This window comes from Ochotona princeps, chromosome 21 (assembly GCF_030435755.1).
Source record: "Ochotona princeps isolate mOchPri1 chromosome 21, mOchPri1.hap1, whole genome shotgun sequence".
Lineage (NCBI taxonomy): Eukaryota > Metazoa > Chordata > Mammalia > Lagomorpha > Ochotonidae > Ochotona > Ochotona princeps.
The window spans coordinates 37,516,365-37,537,122 of NC_080852.1; the positions used below are offsets into that span (position 1 = coordinate 37,516,365).

The window sequence follows — 20,758 nt, forward strand, 5'->3', positions numbered from 1 at the left end:
TAACTGTCACCCGATCCCTTACAACCACTCCTGCATCTCCAGTGCATGTCCCACGGACCTCAAGTCTGGAGATGTCTACCTAACACAGCTGCTCTGGAGACCAGAGCTCCAGGGCAGCCCCTGAAGTGGCGGAGGACAACACTCAGGAGAGGCCCTGCCTGGCCTGCCACATTCACCCCTTCATGGCTCCTTGATTCCTTTTCTCATGCTCCTCACTCAGGCACAAACCAGGCATTGCTCATGGAAGACCCAGCCCTGGCAGGGCCTGCTGCCCTGGGGCTTTCCCCAAGGAGCATGGTGTCCCTGAAGCCAGGCGTAAGAGCAGCTGGAGCTGCACATGCGAGGGGGATTCTGGCTTCCATCCTGTTTTCCAAAGACCTTTTCCTGCTGTACCACCATACCATCAGCTCCTGCTCCATGCTCTCCTCTGCCCAGGGTGGCCGCAGTCCACTCTGGATCAAGTGCCTGACTATAAGGCTATACTCCAATGCAGCAAACTGGGATCTAAGCTACCTCCACCTGCCATAGGTGAGCACCTGGCATCTTGGTGGGCAGATTATTTGTAGTTTTTTCACTTTGGCTTCCTCACATGAGAGACAGTTAGTGACACTCACCTGTCAGGTTTGCTGAGCAGCTCTGATGGGAAAAACATGGCAGGACACCTGGAACACAGCAGGGGACCTCCCTGACTCTTGGGAAACAGTGCAATTACAAGGAGAGTTGATGCTGTGCGAGAAACTCCTCATCCATGCCCAAGAAGGGTCATCAGAAAGTTTATGGAAAACGCTTGTTAAGGAAGAAGCATGCATAGATTTAAAAATATTTTTGCACCAAAATAAGCTTATCTTGAAATTTCTGTTCATTTCAGAGGCAGAGAGACACAGAAACAGATCTTCCATCTGCTCATTCACTCCCTAAATGCTCACAAAGGCTGGGCTGGGTGTCTGGGACTCGAGTACTTATGCTCTTCCTCCCTGCTGCCTCTCAGATTCGATCAGTAGGAAGTTGGAACAAGGGTGCAGCCAGGACTTGAATTCAGGCACTTCAATATGGGATGTGTATGTCCTAAACATCTGTGTACCCCAAATTTTTATTTTGTTAGGAATTATAAAAAAACTATTTGTATTTCAAAGGCAGAGTTACCCACACATGCACGTAGAGGAGAAGCTGATCTCCCATCTGCTGGTTTACTCCTCAGATGGCTGCAGAGTTGAGGCTGGGCCAGACTGAAGCCAGGAGCCAGGAGCCTGAGCTGGACCTCCCACATGGGTAGCAGGGACCCATGACTCGACCCATCCTCTGCTGCTTCCCCAGATGCATTATCAGGGAGCTGCATCAGAGGCAGAGTCGTTGGGGTTCTAACTGGTGACCATGATGGGGGCAGCTTTACCTGCCATGCTCCAGTGCCAGCCCTTTAGGATCCTCCCAGGGTTCAGGCAGCAGTTCTTGTCCCCACCGCTGGCACTCAGCAAACATTCAGCCCTTCAGGTTTACAGCTCTCAGCACAATGCACTTCTCATTGGCATAAGATCCCTTCTCCTGATGGGGCCCCTGACTTCACTTCTGAAGTGGCCTCCTCCTCTGTGGTTATTTGCAGTGTCTCACAGAGCTGGGATGTATGGCCACAGTTGGCCAGCAGGGGTCCCTAGCTCACCTGCATCCTGTGGGGTTACTGAGGATAGAACTCTTCCCCCTTAGCAGTTTCCTGGGAAGGAGGGGGACACACATTCTCTGTAGCCACATTGCTGCTAAACACAAGGTCCTTTCAGACACCAAAGGGAAGCTGCATATAACAGGTGACCGCTCCAAGGCTTGTGGCCACATGACATTCCACATCATCCAGGGACCTTCTGCAGACCATGGATTTCCTCAGTTTCAGGACTCTGTGGACTGCTTTCCCTGGAAGCAAACATTATCACCTCAGAGAGGGCAGAGGTCAAGGCAAGTTCAATAGATCCCAAAACAAGGAATTTTCAGGAGAGTCAGTCAGATAGGGATAAAGACAAGATGAGAGGATCCTACTGTGCCACGGACTGTCTGAATGCTGAGTGACACCAACATACCCCCACGGGCCTCAGAGCTCACACACTGTGCACTGTCACCCTGCACTGGGGCACGTGCTGCTGTCCCCATCTTAGCATCGAGAGAAGCAAGGCTAGGGGAGCAGACCCAGTACTGTTCACTCTACCTCCCCTGTTGTAGGCCTGAGAGTTTGCCCACTGGGACAGAGGGCCTATGGCGGCCATCTCTGCCCCTGCGAGGTGGCTGCTTTCTCTGGGCCTCAAATCGTAAGAAACATTAGGGTACAAGGGATCCGGAGGTGGAGCTTTGGGGTCACACAGACCTGAGTTCTCGTTTAGCTGTGTGACCTTAGGCAAGCTGTATCACTTCTCTGGGCTTGTTGAGCAGGTGAAATAGTGAGTGAAACAACAAACTTGGTGGAGTGCCCACTCTGCAAAGCTGCGATAGCTGAAAGACACTGAAAGCCTTTTTTAAAAAAAAATTTAAATATTTGAAATGTGGAGAAATGGGGGGGGGGTGTCGGGAGGAAAGGAGAAGGATAGATATGGGGAGGGGGAGGGAAGAAGAGTGGATAGATGGAAGGAGGCAGAGAATCTTCCATCCACTAGTTACTCCCCTAAAGGTCAGAGCTAGGTCAGGTTAAGCCAGGAGCCATGTGTGAAAGGGGCTCAGCTACTTGAACCATCTTTGTTACTTTCTTAAGCCTGTTAGCAGAACTGAATCAGAAGCGGAGCCACTTGAATTCAAACTGGCACTCTGACACAGGATGCTAACAATACAGGGGGCAGCTTAACTCACTGTGACACAGGCCAGCGGTAGCCTAGTTATTAAGGTCCTCGCCTTGAACATGCCGGGATCCCATATGGGTACCGGTTTTAATTCTGGCATTCCCACTTTCCATCCAGCTGCTTGCCTGTGTCCTGGGAAAGAAGCCAAGGATGGTCCAAACCCTTGGGATCCTGCACCCATGTAGAAGACCCAGAAGAGGCTCCAGGCTCCTGGCTTCAGATTGGCTCAGCTCCAACCATGGCGGCAGCTGCTTGGGGAGTGAATCATTGGACAGGAGATCTTCCTGTCTGTCTCTCTTCCTCTTTGTATATCTGTCTTTTCAATAAAAATAAAATACATCTTTAAAAAAGAAACAAAAAATTTGCATATTTTCTAAAACTTTTTCAGAATCTTCTCATGTGCAATAATTTCAAAATGTTTTGCACGAAAATCAACCTATATTTTACTTGAGTTTTCCATGAACTTTCTTAAGTTCCCCCAGTACCAGGCCGTGGGGACTTTGTGCACCTACAGGCACCTGGCCAGCTGCACGGATGGTGAGGACAGGAGACTGGGTGGGGCTACATTGTTGTCTTCACCTTGTTCTCATTTGCACGGGGCATGGAGGCCATCTTCACCACCACAACTGGGGCTGAACTGGCTTTGCAGACACAGCTTGAAGCTAATACGAAGAACAGAGAAAATGCCAGCCTGCTGGGCATGACCACGACATCATCACTGGCTCATTCCTTTAAAAAACGGGTAGGCAGGCAACCCAACGTCCTTTGTCCCCAGGAAAAATGCCCATTATGCAAAACAGTACAACCTTTTTCGTTTTTTAATAATGCTGTAAATATTTCAGAAAGGATGTATTGTTTCTAATGAATATCAAAAAAGTCATTGTGATGACGAGTTCCTCTCCCCTCCACCCCCCATGTGACCCTCCCCGCCCCCAAAGTTGCCCAGATCCTAGTAGGAAATTACAAAAACCCCTGGGTGCAGTGCTCTGCCCTCTACCCGCCCCGGGAGTAGTGTTAAGTGCATCAAGGGTTAAATGTCATGGCCCTGAGGACAGCCCGGTCCGCCAGGGAGCTGGAGGTTGAGATGATCCTGTAACAGCAGCAGCAGCAGCAGCAGCAGCGGTGGAACGATGGGGTGTCCTTCCCGGCACCTACCACGAAGACGGCAGTCCAGGTCCCCAAAGGAGGATGTTGGCAAGTCCCCAAGGTGCCGAGCAGCCCTGGACTGCGTGTGTGCCAGGGTCCAATCTGGGCACTCTGGCTTTACCAGGAGCACGAGGCATCACTCGTAGCAAAGCGGCACAGGCGGGGGAGCTGGAGCCTGAGAACTCTTGGGCGAGTCAAACACAAGGGTATCCTACCTTGGTTTGGGGAAAGCTCCTGTTTCCACACAATAAAATGGGGACCCCAAGAAAAGGGAGGAATGATGCACCCCACTCCTCTGAACAGCTCAGAAGCCAGGGTGGAGGCTTGATACAAAACCCAATGAGAAAGGAATACGAGATATCAGGGGGAGAAGGCCAAAGTCAGGCTCAGGGGGACAGTGCCAGCCAGCTTTCCTGCAAACCCTGGGCTCCCACTCATCCAGGGAGCAGCCCCTGTCTGAGGCAGGTGCAGCAGCTCCAAAGGACTGGGAAGAAGTGCTCAAGGGACAGACTGAGAAGGAGCAGGGAGGGTAGGGACATAAGAGGAAGAAGAGGGACTCAGGCCGGAGAGGTCCTGAGGGAGAAGTCAGGGCCCTGGCCAAAGGAGGCCAGCTGGAGGAAGACCCTCAGATCCCACAGGGAAGCTGCAAGGAGCAACCCCACCCAGCCCACAGGGTCAGAGATGTCTTGGAAGGTCAGGGGGCAGAGGGCTGGCAGAGGGCCCTGTTATGGTGAGGACCAGCTGCCTCCCAAGCAAAAACCACGAGCACTGGCATCCCTCCTCCCCCATCCTTGTCAAAAATGAACTTGGCTTTCAACAAGCATGGGCCGGCAGAGGTAGCTGCCACAGGTCTATAGAAGAAACCAAGATGAGGGGTGGCTCTGCCAATCAGCCAGTCTGGTAGGATTTCTCTGTCATGCAGTCTTCCTGTCTGTACACCCAGCAGCCCCTGGGCAGGCAGGCAGGATGGTGGACATGGGAGCTGGGAGTTGATAGGTGGGAAGGCCAGTTTGAAGGTGCCCAAAGGGGACAGGGGACAGGTGTGGCTTCCTGGCCACCAGCCCATAGCCCGAGTATCCAAGTTGACAGCATGATACCCAGCTTCCTAATGCCTAGAGAACAGGTTAAAGCAGGACTGAGAGGCCCTGCCTGTCACTGTACAGGATTATCTCACGGTGGCGGATACTTCCGGGGTTGGCGGGCGGGTTTATGGCAGAGTGTATGGTGGCCAGCTGTGAATTACCTTGTTAATACATCCTGTGCACACGAGCAAGGCCCTACCACTAGGAGAAGCACGCGTGTCAGGGGTTCACCTACGCACATGGGGAAGGAGTGAGAGAGGGTACGCGGCCTGGCTGTGCCTCAGAAGTGCGTCTCCTTCTCTGTGATGGTGGTGATGGAACCGATGGAGCCGTCGCCTTTGAGCTTAGCGTCACAGTCATTAACCATCACCGTCCGTGGGCCTGAGCCAAGCTTGCCTCGCATCTTCAGGTCAGTGCTGGGGACCGTCAGCTTCTGCAGTTTCTGGATGGGGTGGAGTAGAACAGCTGCCTGAGAGGGGTGGCCTTGGCTTCTGCCCCCTCCTGCCTGGTGGACCCCTTGGAGCCCCAGGTCAGGGCCCAACCCACCGACCACTTACAAAGGTATTTGGAAAAGTAAAAGGAAAACCGAATTTATGGGATGCTTATTTGGGGGTAGGATATTTAAAAATCCATGTACATCTGAGGGATCTTCACGGAAAACACATTCTGTGGAAAAGCTACATGTGGATTTCCAAATTTTTACACTGAAATAAATGTGTCCTTACATTCCATTTTCTATGAGTTTTCTAAAAATCTTACTTTATTAGCTAATTAACTTGAAAGATTACAGAGAGAGAAAGAGAGAGAGAGCTCTCATCCAGTGATTCACTCCTTCAAGGGCCACACAGCTGGGATTAGGCTGGGGATGCCACCCAAGTCCCCCATGTGGGTGGCAGGGATCTCAATACTTGAGTCATTAGCACTGTTTACAAAGGGTCTGCATTAGCGAGGAGCTAAACCGGGAGTGAGTGCTGGGCATTGAACCCCAGAACTCTCAGGACCCAGGCATCTTAACTGCCAGGCCAAATGCGGGCTCCTCCATGAGCCTCCTGAAGTCCCCTCGTAGCACTGTTCCTGACGATACAATGACCTTTCCTTTGGAAATGGGGAATACAGAGGTTCCAGCCACAGTGTCAGAAAGCGGCAGGAGAGGGGCAGAAATGAGGCATCCAGACCTCGACTGCACTGGTTTGCTGCTCCAGCTTCCCTGCTGACAGGTTGTTTTTCCTCTGGTTCCTGCCCCACCCAGCAGGCTGACCCTAGAGTATCTAGGGAGGAGTAGGTGCCAGGCTCCTGACGCAGGTCAGGGCTTAGCGTGTGGGTACTGCCTCTGCATCCCAGCTCCATCACTAAACTCACTCCAGAAACCTAAGCTCTCGTGCCTCAGCTTCCCACTTGTGAAGGTGGACAGCGGTGTCAGCAGCCTCCAAGGGCTGGCCTGTGCTCAGTGCAGTACTGACGTGGTGCCTTCTATCAGGATAGTCCCAGCACAGAGATGAGCTCCTGGCCAGCGACTGGCCTCCTCCAGAGGCCCCTTGTCCTTTAGCAGCATCCCTGCAGGGGCTGAGACCCAACATGATGAATCCACAACTGTGAGCACCCATAGAAACCAGGGCCTAGAACAGGGTCACGTAAGGAAGAAGTGACTCAAACCCCATGGCAGATGAGGAAGGGGTGCAGAGAGAGGCTGAGTATGGCAGGGAGCGGAATGGGGCTTGGGTTAACACCCAGTGCGCCACTGAGCTGCCCGGTCCACGGATAAGCCCAGCACACAGACTCCAGGGGCACAGCAGTCAGGGTGAGTGGGTGACCCCTGGCTACTCTCCAGACCATGCCCCTGAGTGCTTTTCCTGGACCCTTGTGGAGCTCCCATGGCTTATCCCACTTAGCAACGGCTGTTCTCCCATTTCACAGACAGGGAAATGGAGGCTTAGTTCACAGAGCCCCTATAGTAATGAGGTTTGCCCACTGGAGAGCGACCAGGGCATGTTTCCATCATGTCCATATATACTGGACGAGGAAGCCGAGGCTCAAAGAGGGTCAGGACCCTGTCCCCGCTCACCAGCTCATCCTGGTGGTCTCACCTCGGGCAGTGAGCCCTCCGTGTTCCACACCTTGATGAAGATCCAGAGTGGAATGCACAGCATGGAGGACAGGGCCATGAGCCAGCCGATGCCATAGCCCCAGGCCGGGTAGGTGTACACATTGTTGTACTTGAGCGGCTTGTACTTGACCAGGAAGAAGATGAAGATGCCCTGCAGAGCGACAAAACAGGTGTTCAGGGCACAGCTCTCAGCCCCACAGAATCAGGCCGGCCCAGTATCCGCTGTTAGGGCAGCAGTGCTTGGGCAGAACATCCCAGAGGACAGGGACTTCCTGCAGCCTCCCCTATCCCCACCAGGCACCTTCATCGTGAAGCCTCAGTCGAGGTCTGACCCAGTTATGGTAGCCTGTGACCCTTGCTCTGCCAAGGCAGGCGTTGGAGAGGACAGGCTGAGCTTCCCAAAACCTCCCACTTGCATAGGGCCCTCCGGATCTGGTGTCAGGGCCAAAGGGAGCCCCGAGGGAACCCTGGCTCTGCTGCCTGCATTGTCAACAAAGAAGCAGGTCCCATCCACACGACCCTTGGCCCCGGACAGAAGCCGAGGCCCGGGGAAGAAAGACATTCATTTGTGATCACCCAGCAAATAGGCAGTAGGGCTGAGGGATCCTGGGAGGCCTCACCAAGCTTGGAGCCCCAATGCGATCCCAGCTGCCCAAACCAGCCTAGGCTGGGGATGACTCCCAAGTAGGTCCTTACCGCACAGATCCCAGGGGTCACAATCTTCCAGCACCACTTAATGAGTGAAATTGGCCGATAGCCAATCATGTCTTCAATGTTGTCGTAGAACTGATTGCTTCCTGTTGGAAACAACCCAATGAGCATCTTCCTGATGGAAACTTCCACAGGAAACATGGGAAGTGTTTGCGTTCCTCTCCCTGGAATGAAGCACTTGCTACGAGGACCAGACTTGACCTGTGTCAGGTCTACTCCCAGGGGAAGGTGCTCTCCTGCCCAGGGCCAGCAGGGGCCAGGGATCCACTGGAGATTCTGCAGCAAGGCTGACGTGCTAACTCATGGGGCCGGGGTCCTGGTGAATGCCTGTAGGGTGAGCCTCATCTACTGGATGACCATGTGCAGTGGTCAGTTGAGGGTCAGACCTCATGCTGGCCACTTTGTTTCCTTCCAGGAGCCTCAGTGGACACTTCTCCATTACACAGAGGGGCATATGGTGGCTTGCCAGGAAGAGGGCTGGCCCAAGGTCACAGCACCTGAATCCTGAAGCCCTCCCTGACATCTGATAGCAGTATGGGAGTGCAGTAGGCAGTCCTTAAAGGGGAAGAGGAAGAAACTGATACAGACAAGGGCCGGGACCCACCCAGGTGCTGGGCACAGAGCTGGCACCTGGGGGCTGATGGCTTAGCCACCACTCACCATACACCCAGCCAATGCAGATGCACTCGAAGATGGCCACGAAGAGAAGGCACATCCCACTGGCAGCATAGGAGTCAAACAGCTGAAAGATGTACATGCCGCCCTGTGGGAGAAGAGGAGAGTGACCACACACGGTCAGCCAGCTGGGCTCGGAAGGGTCCCTGTGCTCTACCCCCTGGGCACCCCTGCTGCCACACAGCAGCCCGGCTCCGGACACCCCGACACCAGCACTGTCACGGTTTCTCTTGCCTTCCCCCTCCTGTTCTGGCTCCCCAAGGGCCACAAATGCCACAGAAAGTGAGAGCCCTAACGGTGGGCAGCCTCAGCCCCCATTCATCCCTGGCTGGGCCATCCTTCCTGCCTCTAGGTTTGGGGAAGCTGGTTTCTTTGTGAGCATGTACGTTCAATCAGGACCCTCTGTAGTTCAGCTCCCAGGCAAGTCCACTGCCTTCATCCCTGACTGCCCACCCACCAGCACTGTCAGCAAGCTCCCTCCTGGATGGACAAGGAACTGTGTCCTCTGACCCTCTGCATAGACTGTTCAACCCCCACATTCACCATTTCCAAATCCCAACTCTCCTTTGAACTCCAGGCCTCAACACTCAATTGTCCTTGGAAGACAACTGGCCATCTATCAGACATGCCTAAGCCATCTTGCTGATATTTAAAGTGTATGAGGTGCAGGGTCTCAAGGCTTTGGGCCGCCCTCGACTGCTTTCCCAGGCCACAAGCACAGAGCTGGATGGGTAGTGGGGCAGCCAGGACATGAACCGGCGCCTAGATGGGATCTAAGCACGTGCAAGGCAAGGATGTTAGTCACTAGTTTACCACACCAGGCCCAGCAACGGCATGGAAATAGAGAAAGGATGGAGTGGGCATGGGTGAGGGGGTCTGAGTCCAGGATAGCCTCCTGACACCCTTGTGAACACCTCCTCCATGCTCCCAGAGTCCCCCGGGGCCTCCTGTCACACACCAACTGCACTCAGGGGAGTTTGTTTTCTTACTCACTCAACTAGATCAGGTAAAGGGGCAGACAGAGGATGCAGGGGAACAAAGTGAGCCAGTGTGACACACAGTGACACCAGGGAGTGGTGCGGGTTATAGCTAGTGGGAAGCATAAGGCCCACACCACAGATGCAGGCAGGGTTGGGAGCAGACCTGGGTACCCCCGTTACCATAGCCCTGGGCTTGGTTTTCTGAGTTTAAACCCAAGACCCTCCTTGCCGATTGTTCTCCTGCCATGACCATCACAGGCTAAAGAAAGAATAAAGACAAGCCCAGGGCTGTTTCCACTGTTCCCAGCTGTCAGCCCTGCGGGTCCTCACAGGTTATCACAAGGCAGGTGCCAGGGACATTCCTGGGTGGTCACATGGGGAAACTGAGGTGCAACCACCTGCCAGTGCTGCCTAAGGTTTCTCCCCAGAGCCCAGCTTTAATCCTGTAGAATGAGGGCAGATGCCCTACAGCAGTGACTGGAGCATCTGAGCTTCCCCAGGCACCTGCTCCTGCGTGTTCCCCAGGGAGGAGCGGCGAGGTTGGCAGGGGAAGCCCAGAGTCTGCTGACTCTTGGTCTCTGTGGAGCGAGGTGGGAGAGGATCATCCCAGGCCTCTGGCAGAGGGGGGGGTGGGACAGTGGCAACTCTGAGCCTGGCCCCCCAGGAAGTCCTGGAAGCTGCTCCAACCAGCACTTGCTGTTTCTGTCCCTGCTAGGCTTTCAAGTGTGAGGACAGCCCTCAATTTGAAGGCGACACGAGCCTCTGCATGGGAATCAATGTGCTTCCCATGCTCCTGTTGCTGCAGCTCTGGTCCCAGTTACCCTGCGTGGAGAAGTGGGCTGACAATCAGGAAATGCTGCCCCATTTGCGCAGATGATCACTCTCATTAGTGTGACAATGACTGGGAGCAGGGGCAGCGTCATCCACCAAGGGCCAGGTCCTGAGTTGACTGGGAGGACACAAAAGGACAGCTCCTCTCTTCTCAACTTTGACGTCTAATAGGTGGGAGAGAATGAAGTGGGACAAGGATGAAGCTGAGCCGGGCACAAGGTCCTGGGGGAGTGGCTAGGGGTGGGGGTGTGAGAGAGAAGGGGGGAGGCAGACAGAGGGGATTCCCAGGAGGAGGCAACATGTGAGTTGGGAAGTGGAGGACAAGGCAGCTTCAGCCCAGGTGGGTTCCAGGCTCCCTCCCTGTCTGTCAGCTGTCCCAACTGATTCCCTTCTGTATTACAAACCTGTTTTCTGTCCCCAGGCAAGGATTTTTCTTTGTAAATAATTTGATTTGGGGTGGGAGAGGAGAAAGCCACTTGGTCTCAGCTCTCCCAGACTCCTGAGAGAGCATCTGCTCAGATGCAGGAGAAGTGAGTGCAGTTTTGGGAGACTCTCCCTGTGGAAGTCGTGAGGAACACCCTCCCCACACCTCACCTGCCTGCAGGGATAGGAAGCCAGGACACAACAAGGCTTAGGGGCCACCCTCCAGAGGAGCCCGCTCAGAGCTGGACACCAACAGCAGGAAGCCAGCCGGGCGCACCCGGGGTTGGGCTGACGGGGGCGCCCAGCATCTACTCGTCAGCATTATTCCCGGCTCAGAGCAGCACACTCTGCACAGCTGCTCCAGGGCGAAGCAGAGACTAATACAAACCATTTTGCCTTTTTGAAAATAATCACTTAAGAAAATTAAATTTATTTTAGACAAATGGAATGATGGAGACAAACAGAGGTCTTCTTCCCAAATGACCACAACAGCCGAGGCTGGGCCAGACCAAAACCAGGAGCCAAAAACTCAATCAGGGTCTCCCACCTGTGTGGCAGGGAACCAACTACTTGCGTTACCAACTGCTGCCTCCAGGGTGCACATTAGCAGGAAGGTGGGATCAGGAACAGAGCCAGGATGCACACCCAGGCACTGCAGTGTGGCAGGAGGGTATCATCCCAAGTGACATCTTCAGCACTGCTGGGTTAAATGCCACTTCCTCGGCCCAGGGAGAACTCTTGTTTGGTTCTCACAGTGGCCATCAGGGAGAGGAGAGACCAAGTTGTCCAGGGCCCAGGGCCTGTTGGCTTTGGAGCTGGGGTCCGTGTCAAATCCTCCCAGGTGCTCTGTACCACTCACCTCTGTTAACATCACAAGGCCCAGGAAGTAGGAGACGATCGACAGGGCCAGGATAAGCAGCTCACGCCGATAGCCCCTCCGAAAGACCTTGGGGTACATGTCCACCACAGCGGTCACCAGGCTTTCCACGCACACAAACTGTGGGGTGGGGGTGGATTAGGACAGGAGGTCAGATGCAAGCAATAGACAGCTGTACATGTTTGCAGGGCCCAGTCCAGCTGTGCAGGCTGTGATGGCTCAAGTGGGACTCCTGAGCATCTAAACAGTGAATGCTGAGCTGACGGCCAAGAATGCATTGTCAATCTAGCTCCTACCCACCCATCAACGCCCAATTCAAACAGCCCCAAACCCCAGGCACCCCCTCCTCTGGGTTCTCACCTCCTGTCCCTCTCCTCCACGCCATAAGGACACCCCTCACCCAGCAGGCCTGGCTTGCTAAAATAGTACAATCAACTAGGAGCATGAACAGAAACCCACAGCATGGGTTAGGTGGCAGGTTCTGCTCCGGGGGATGACCACGTGCTAACTCGTCCAGCCACTGCGTGGTTAACACGGCCCCACTGTGCATGTGATGACACTCAGGTGGAGAGGTGGGCGCCTTGCTCAAGGCCACAGGTAGCAGATGGCAGAGTCTGATCTGACTCCAGGCAGAGCTACTGCAGAGACTGAGCTCTGACCACGACACAATACTGCCTCAAGGGATCGAGGTTGGGGGAGACAGGACTCTGGCTGGGCACTGTGTTGGCAGGCTGCCCTACCCAGAAAACCCTTTCGGTTCTCTAATTCCTCGGGAAAGACAGTGCCACCCTCGCTGGACAGACAAAAGGAAACAGAGCAGAGACAGGTGACGTGACTGCCCCAAAGTCTACCAAGAGCACACAGCACAGCAACCCACACTGCCCTGCCCATCTGTTCGCCAGGCTGCCCAGGGTAAGGGAGCTGGTTGCTGCAGAGATGGGGCAGGCTGACCAAGAGGCAGATGGGCCTTGCTGTGCACCAGTGAGTCAGCCTCTCTGAGCCACAGTTTCTACAGAAGTGAGACAACAAAAGGATCCCCTGGGCCTTGTGGTTACTCTGACGATGGACTGAGACTGTCACCCAGGCACACAGCGAGTGCAGCAGACATGGGGGTGGGCATAGCAGCCATATGCCAGATTTCTGCCCCCTCTTGTGCCAGCCAGCCCTCAGTCCAGGGACTTGCAGAGGCTCCCTGCTCCCAGGCCAGCCTGCCTCTGCCAGGCACGAGCCGCTGATCCTTTAAGGTCTTTGCCTGCAACAATGGAAGGGCAGATTATCAGCAGAAACAGCTGGTGATGAGCAGCTCGGCTTAGCAGATTCTGGGAAATAGCTCAGGAGGAGAAGCTAGATGAGGATGGGCTGACAGACAAGCTGGTACGTGGCTCCAGGCACTGAGTAAAATCACCCAAGGTCATGGGTGGCGTTAGCAGGTTCCAGGCTTGTTCAGGCACTATCCTGCACAGGCTCAGCCATCTCTGCCTCATCTATGAGGCACAGGAGCCTGCTTCCTTCCCCTGGGCCACCCCCAGAACTGGACATCCCCTTTCCCCCAGGGCATCTTGACTCCCTAAGAAGGCTCAGGCTGAGGCACAGCCACTGAGGTGGCTATAAGAAGCTCTCTGGGTCTCCAAGGTGAGTTGGGCCAAGGCAGAATCTGAGACACAAAAGGAGAGCTAGAGCGGTCGTGGGAGTGGAGGGTGGGTGTGGGTGTTGGGGAGAGGTGTCTCTGCACTGTGCAGAGACAAAGGGCCGAGGAGAGCTGGAAAACCACCACTCGCTCATTCATTTGGGGGCTGCAGAGGGAAGGCAGCTGCCACGTGCAAGGAGGGTGCTAAGCACAAAGGCAGGGGTGGGTGTGGGGAGCAGAGCAGGTGGAGCCTGGTCCCCGTGCGGTAATGTCAGCCCTGAGTTAGGAAAAAGTTGTTCTCCCAGACCCTGTGTCCTGAGCAGTGTGTGGGAGGCCAGGACCTGCATGTTGTGGGCCTCAGCCTTTCCCTGGGCCTTTCTGGGCTTGGCCAGGCAGTACTGCTTGCTAGTAGAAGGGCAGCAGACACAAAGTCCCAGGCACAGCTGTTGAAACCTGAACCGAGGGACGGGGATCTCCTGTTGGGGAGCGAGGAACAGAAGTTTGGGAAGGCATGAAGGAACCCAAGCAGACACAGGATGGGCAAGGTCCTGAGGGAAAGGGGTCCCTCAAAAGACAGCATCTGCCTCCTCAACCTCCTCTGGGAAAAACCCCCAACCCCAGTCCCCAGTCTCTTACCTGGCTGTCCAGGCCCAGGAAGATGAGCATCATGAAGAATAAGGCGGCCCACAGTGGGGAGAGGGGCATCATGGTGACGGCCTTGGGGTAGGCAATGAAGGCCAGGCCGGGGCCTGCGGGAAAGCAGATGCTGCTGGGTGGTGCCAGTGCCTGGTCCCAGCATTTACCCAGCACTTCCTGTGCGCCAGGTGCTGTGCCTGATGCACTCTCACATCACTGAATACTCCCGGGCACCTGGGGCACTTGGTGCTGTTCTGATACCCACTTCACAAATGAGTCAGTGGTGGCATAGAGCAGCGGAGCAGGGAACCCAGGTTCCACTGCATACCTAAGCCTCAGGTGGACAACACCCACGGGGAAAGCCTTGATAGTTGGTTTTTACTTTAAGGGGCAGCTTTGGCAAAGGACAACTGGCACACAGCCAAAACCCATTTTAAGTGTACACTTGGTGAATTTTGAGAATGCATGTGTACCCACTCATCATTGCTGTCTAACCCAGGGGACATGTCCACTGTTGGCTGCCTGCTGTCCACATCTCCAGCCTAGGCAGCCACTGATGGGGCTCTATTGACCTTGGATCAACTATGCTCACCCATCCAGGACTGGAAAAATGTGTCAGAAGACCACCATGTGTTTACCATTCTAAGAAGGTCAGACTGATTTTCAGAACTGTGCCCTTCCACAGCTCTGCCAGCTCTGAGGTTGCCAGTGGCTCCAGACCCTGGCCAACACCTGACATCCCAGCTTTTAAATGATGCCAAGACGTTAAATCATCACCGTTTTAATCTGCATTCCCTGGTGACTAATTCAGTATCTTCATGCTTAATGTCCAATCGTGTGTGTGTGTGTGTGTGTGTGTGTGTGTGTGTGTAGGAATAGGGGGAGAGGGAGGGCGATAGAGAGAGCCTCTGCTGATGGCTTAGACTGAGGCCAGGAGGCAGCCACTCAATCCACATTTCCCATGTTGGTGGAAGAACCTCAAGAAACTCAACTATTTGAGTTGTCACGTCTGTCTCCCAGGTGTGCCTTGAGTCAGACACCAGAGGCCAAACTCCAACATGGACACGACATCTTAGCCTGCAGGTCAGACACCCCAGCCCTTTCACTTCCTCACTGGGGTCTTGCGAAGCCCAGAAGCTGAAACTTCTCCAAGTGCTTGCTGCCAGTCTATATAAAACACACTTCTGCTTCTTAGCTTTTTATCCCATGGCCTTACTAGGTTTCCTTAAATTTTTTTTAGGTTCCTTGGAATTTTCTATTTAATCATATTGTTTATAAAGACAGTTTCTGTTCTTTTCAATCTTGAAATTCTTCATTCACTCATGTTTGGCCTTGCTGCGCTATCTGGGAACTCCAGTATCAAATGAACTGGAAACAGAAACAGGGCATGTTCCTGCTTTGTTTCTGACTTTTGGGAAACACAGTGAATGCTTAATAACTGGGAAATTAACACTGATTTAACCACAGATCTCACTCACACTTTGCCCATTCCCCTCCTTTGTCCACTTCAGACTCTAACATCCGATATAGGAGTCCACACTGCATTTAGTGGGTGAGTTGTATTCTCCAATCTGTGATCATTTCTCCCGCGTATCTTCCATGAACTTGACATTTGTGAATGAGTTCTGGTCATTGTTCTGCAGGATCTCTTTTTAGCTGGGTCTGTCTGATGTTTTCTTCTCCTGGGACCAAGGTCATGCATTTTTGGGGGCATGAAAGTTGCAGAAGGGATGCCATGTCCTGCTCGGTGCAGCACTTGTCAGGCAACCTCATCCCTGGGGATGCTTCTCTCGCACACCAAGTTCAGCAGGTGTCTGCCAGCCCTCTTCACGGTAAAGCCACTGCTCTTCCCTTTGTCACTATCCGGTATCTTGGCAGAGGGTGGGGAGGGAGGTGGAGTATTCTGAGATGATGAAAATATCTCTATTCTCGTCAAACTTTCACCCACTGAAGGTTGCACCCAGCTTGTATCTGTGCCGATTGCACTGTCTGCCTAACGATGAGCTGGAGTTTCTTGCATCTCTTCCACAGTTACTGATGAAAATTCTCTGTAAGGGTAACTGTACACCTCTGCTTGTCAGTTATTCACTTGTATCAGCACACACTCCTGGTGTTCTGCTTAGGTCACAAGGCAAAACTAACATTATTGGTTTTGTTGGTAAAATAGCTCTAACGGTGGCTGTGTGTGTATGTGACATGTCTCCATTTTTCTCCGTGTCTTTCTCTTTCATTTTTCTCTTTGTGGTGCCCCCATCCCTCGCAAAAATCCTAGCCACATGGGTACCATCCTAGCACCAAAATCAGCTACTTCTCTAAGGACTCCTGGTTTCTTCCTTGGGAGAAGGGTGTTGGAAGCCAAGATGCAAGAGCTAGGTGTGCTCACAACACAGGGTGTCAGCACCCAAAGCCAGGACACCCACGCACATATTTCTGTACCTTGGTCTGTATTCCTGTTGAAACTATAAGTGCTGATATACCATTAACCCCAGCTGTAATAAAGTACATTACATTCTGCTGTTTCCATTCACCTTACTCATCCCTTCTCAGACACATGAAAAACTGCTCTACATCTGCCCATTTGTTCCATCCTAAAAATCAGAGAACAGTTACAGAATTGCTATGCCCGACCCTAATTGCTGTACTAACAGGAGTACGGTGCAGTTATTTCTGTCCTTATCCTGTCTAAAGGTTACTGGTGGCAGCTTCCTCCCGCAGTTCCTCCAGTGTGATCACATTATCCATCAGTCATGCATGCGGTTGGGACTGCTTGTTACTGCTTGTACTCCACGTGGGGTTCCGCTCAGAAAAGCGGAGGCCAGTGACACATAAACAACCAAGATGGACTGGAGAATTACTGCTCTGGGCCCAGGCCAGCTCAGCTACTCCTTCCTATGCCTCCCTCTTCCCCATCTTCTCCAACTGATGTGGGGAGTGGGGTGGGGGCGCCATTCTTTTTGTTTCTACTTCATCCTTTTCTTATTTATCTTAATATCATCTTCTTTCTCATACAATCAGTAGAACAATAAAGACATTTGAATTTTAAAAATCTTTGTATACTCATACCCCATTTTAAAAATGTCCTTTAATTTCTACTTCATTTTTAAAAGCTGTTAATTGATCTTAAGTGCCATTGAAGACTTCTGCAGAACCCTTGGTGTGTATGCGGTGTAATCTTAACAATGTTTGGGCCTCGGTGAGGAGCATGACACCGATGGGTTTCCCAGCACCAAGCTCCCCTGACCCAGAGCACACCTTCTGGGGTAACTCTTTCCCAGCCACATGTGTGTCTGCATTCTGTTTGTTGATCGTCTACTTAGTGTCTGTGCTTCAGAGTTCAGGAGTGACGCTGGCCGATGGCCTCCTTTCTTTACCCTGGTATATCTGTTTTAGGCATGAATGCTGTGCTTCCTGAAGGCAGTTAGGGGCTCTCTCGCCTGCTCAGCACTTCAGGATGGCTTACTGAGCTCAGGGACAATGTGCCTGCTGGAGGCTACACAGCCAGTCTCGGAGAAGCATGGTGCTTTCCATGGGCTGGGCCCTGAGGAGCTCTGTTCCTTCATGCCCACAGGAGTATTACAGCCTTCCAAATCAACAGCTTGGAAATCAAGCAGTCCTAACACCACATCTCTCTAGAAAAACATTCATCTCCTCTAAGTTTTCAAATGGATGTGTCTAGAACACTGTTTAAGTGCCTTGGGGTTTACACAAAAGTCTTCCACTTCCCTTTTCATGTCTTCCTTATTTAGTTATACCATTGATCATCTAACAGCTTGTCTATTTTAGTTTAAAACAGGATTTAAATTTATTAATGAATTTTTTTACTATTATAAAGTGTTCCTCTTCAATCCAAGTACACTGTTTGACTTAAATTTTACTTGCCTAAAACTAATACAGCTAGCAACACCAGTTGTCTTATGCTCAGTGCTTGCACAGTCCCATATTTTCCTTTTCTTCTATATTTTATCATTCTCTACCTTTAAATATAGAGTATTTTCTTTACACATCTTATGGTTAGGTCCTTCTGTTAAAACCCAGTCTGGTCATCTCTACCTATTAACTGGCATATTTGGCCTATTTACACTTCATATAATGCTTAAAAAGGTGAGTTTAAATATACTATTTTGCGTTTGTTTTCTTGCTTTTTGTTTTGTTTAACTGTCTTATGATTTCCCTGCTTTCTTCTAGGCTAATAAATAATTTATAAGTGCTCAATTTAATTTTACCTACTGGCTTTTGAGTTTTATTTCTCTTTGTCACTGACTAAGCAGTAGGGGCAGCATATGCATACATCTATAACCCAGAAACATTTCCTGAGATTAAAAAACACATCACTCTAAACTTGGACCACACTCCCCTGACATCTGCATTGATATAGGCTTCAGGAATTGCCCACATCAGTCACTGTGAAATGCAAACAGACAAAACATTCTAATTAAAAGGCAGAGATCATTAGACTGGATAAAAGAGAAAGACTCAATTACAAGCTATTCAATTTCCCTACTCTGACAGAGAACACCATGATTGTAATAAGAGTATTGAGTGACACATAGAAGATGGTTGGCAATTCTTGGGCTTAATGCAAGAGCCCAGCCAGCAGCACCTTCTGTATCCTGAGCCTGTTTCCAGGGTTTGCTGGGAAGCACCCAGGTCCTTCTGCAGAAGGTGGAATAACTATACAGTAAGATGTAATCTGGATTTTTTTTCTAAATGGCAAGGATCTCTAAATGGGTCTTGGTCCATTCCACAGGACACAGAGATGCCTTCCCCTCTGGGCAACAGGAGTGACACAGAAAGATGAAGCAGAAGAAGCCAGATCCTGACTGTACCACCTATGACTGCACATCCACCCCTCTGAGCAGCAGGGTCTTCATCGTCCATGGGCATAGCACACCCAGGGCTGATGGGTGGGCAACTGCTGGAGCCACACAGGGCATGAGAACTCTGCCTGTGTAATACCAGGGAAGATGAGATTCAATTTGGACCATCACACGTGTAGCTGCAACCCACACATGAAAAATCCTGGCAGGATAATCCCAATGGATGGCAAGGGATTTGGCTGGACTTTGTCCTAGTTTGGTATTTCTGCTTTTTTCTAACACGAATATATTTCCAATTCAAAGTAAGATCAATAAAACCAACAAGACTGCCTTTTGGGACACTTGTCCTTTCTACGTAGGACTCCTCTCTGAGGTTTACCTGTAAGATGAAAATTATGATAACAAGATAGGGCTGAAGATATCTTGGCTGTGCCCCCCCTTAAGGTGGGAGTTAGGGTGTCCATTTCACAGAAGAGGAATGATTCTCCAAGCCAGGTAAGGCAGCCCTAGAGAAGGTACTTGTCCCTCCTTCTAAGACTGCAGGCATGTTCTGTGAAGGGCCACTTGCTCTGGTCATGGCGGGCAGACAGATGCTTTGGTCAGCACAGGGGTGTGACAGCCAGTTTGCCTGGATTAAATCCCAGCTCTATCACATCCAGCCCAAGGGACCCTGGAAAAGTGACCTCACTCTTCTGGGTCTCAGTTTTATCCTTGGTAAAATGGAGGTAGCAATTATGCCCCATTCTGAGGGCTCAGCTGAGGACCACATGAGGTCAGGTGTGATGGCTCCTGACTAGAGCAGGCACTGGACACTCAAGTGTCCTGCCACACTTCTCTCTTTGGGTCCAGCTCGGGTCCTGAGGGATCCAGAGTCCAGGAACCAACACCCTCCTCCTAACATCTACCTTATGGACTGCCACATGTGGCAGCCACACTTGGGCCAAGGCTGGCCTGGGTGTGACTGACATGGAGCAGGTGGAGACCAGGAGGTGTGGTGCTGTGATGAGGTGCAGGCAGTGTCGAATTCCATCTGCCTGTCAGGTTGAGAGCAGACGGCGGTGTGGGGGTGGGTGGGGTGGGAACAGAGTTTACGCACCCTGCCCTTCCTAACTCCTCTAGCACTACTCAAGTTAATTGAAGTCTCGAAAAGTACACCTCACCCCTCCTGCCTTCCGCACCATTCAGAATAATTGACAGCGTGGAAATCACTCCGGAGACTCCACACACCTGGTCCCTCCTGCCTGCTGGTGTACTGGATTAGGGTAACTACAGGAAAACTTTGGGCTCTGGTAACTCCATTCCTGCCTCCTGCACATGGAAGTTTTGTTCATATTGCATGGCTCTAATCTGACTGGAGGAGAGCTTAAAAGCCCGACTTTGGCGACTAGAACCAGTGGCTCCTGGAGTGTAGTAGGAGCTGCTGTTACCAAGCTTGGGAAGTAAAGACTCCTCCTAACATCCTACAATTAGGTCCAGTATGACCTCGCATACCGTAACAGCACCCTGGGCTTGCTTTTATCAACTTCCCACTAGGCAACCTTGTGGGGGAAAACACATTCACACGCACTTGGCTTAGATTCTAAAGATCACACAAACATCAACCACTCTAGCCCCTTCTCATACGTGGCAAATCTGCCCAGGATCCCAGCACCACAAAAATCAAGGGAAGGAGTTCCCCCGTTACACAAACCCATCAGCAAGGTTTGACCCTGCCCAGGAGGGGGTGACACAAACACAGCAGTGTACATTTAGGGTGGGGCATGTGGGGTTCCAAGCAGTGGGCCTAGCACATTCAAAGGCTCTGTGGTAGCCGGGAGTGAGTCATGTCATCGAAGTCATACAGAGGAGGGTGCCTGCTGTGGCTGTAAGAGCCGAGCAAGCCAGGGCCTCAGGGCTCTGCACCGTAAGAAACCAAGGAATTGGCATCACTAGAAATGGACACGCTCAGATCTGCAGCGTGAAAAAACCACCCTGCAGAGCAGCGAGGGAGGAGTACAGCAGGTAAGAGCGGCAGCTAGGGTTCCACAGCCATTCTGGTC

General features: G+C 52.1%; 1 protein-coding gene across 1 annotated transcript in view; it reads right to left on the reverse strand.

Moving 5' to 3' along the window:
* Positions 1-4,751: 4,751 nt before the first annotated feature.
* SLC6A11 (solute carrier family 6 member 11) overlaps positions 4,752-20,758 on the reverse strand; it is a 97,007-nt gene continuing 81,000 nt past the window's right edge. Inside the window, exons 9-14 of the mRNA XM_004581306.2 lie at positions 13,903-14,015; positions 11,622-11,759; positions 8,514-8,616; positions 7,839-7,939; positions 7,123-7,293; positions 4,752-5,480 (exon numbers count right to left, since the gene is read on the reverse strand). Coding sequence (XP_004581363.1) covers positions 5,319-5,480; positions 7,123-7,293; positions 7,839-7,939; positions 8,514-8,616; positions 11,622-11,759; positions 13,903-14,015 — 788 coding nt within the window. The 3' untranslated portion in view covers positions 4,752-5,318. The remainder of the gene's footprint in view (positions 5,481-7,122; positions 7,294-7,838; positions 7,940-8,513; positions 8,617-11,621; positions 11,760-13,902; positions 14,016-20,758) is intronic.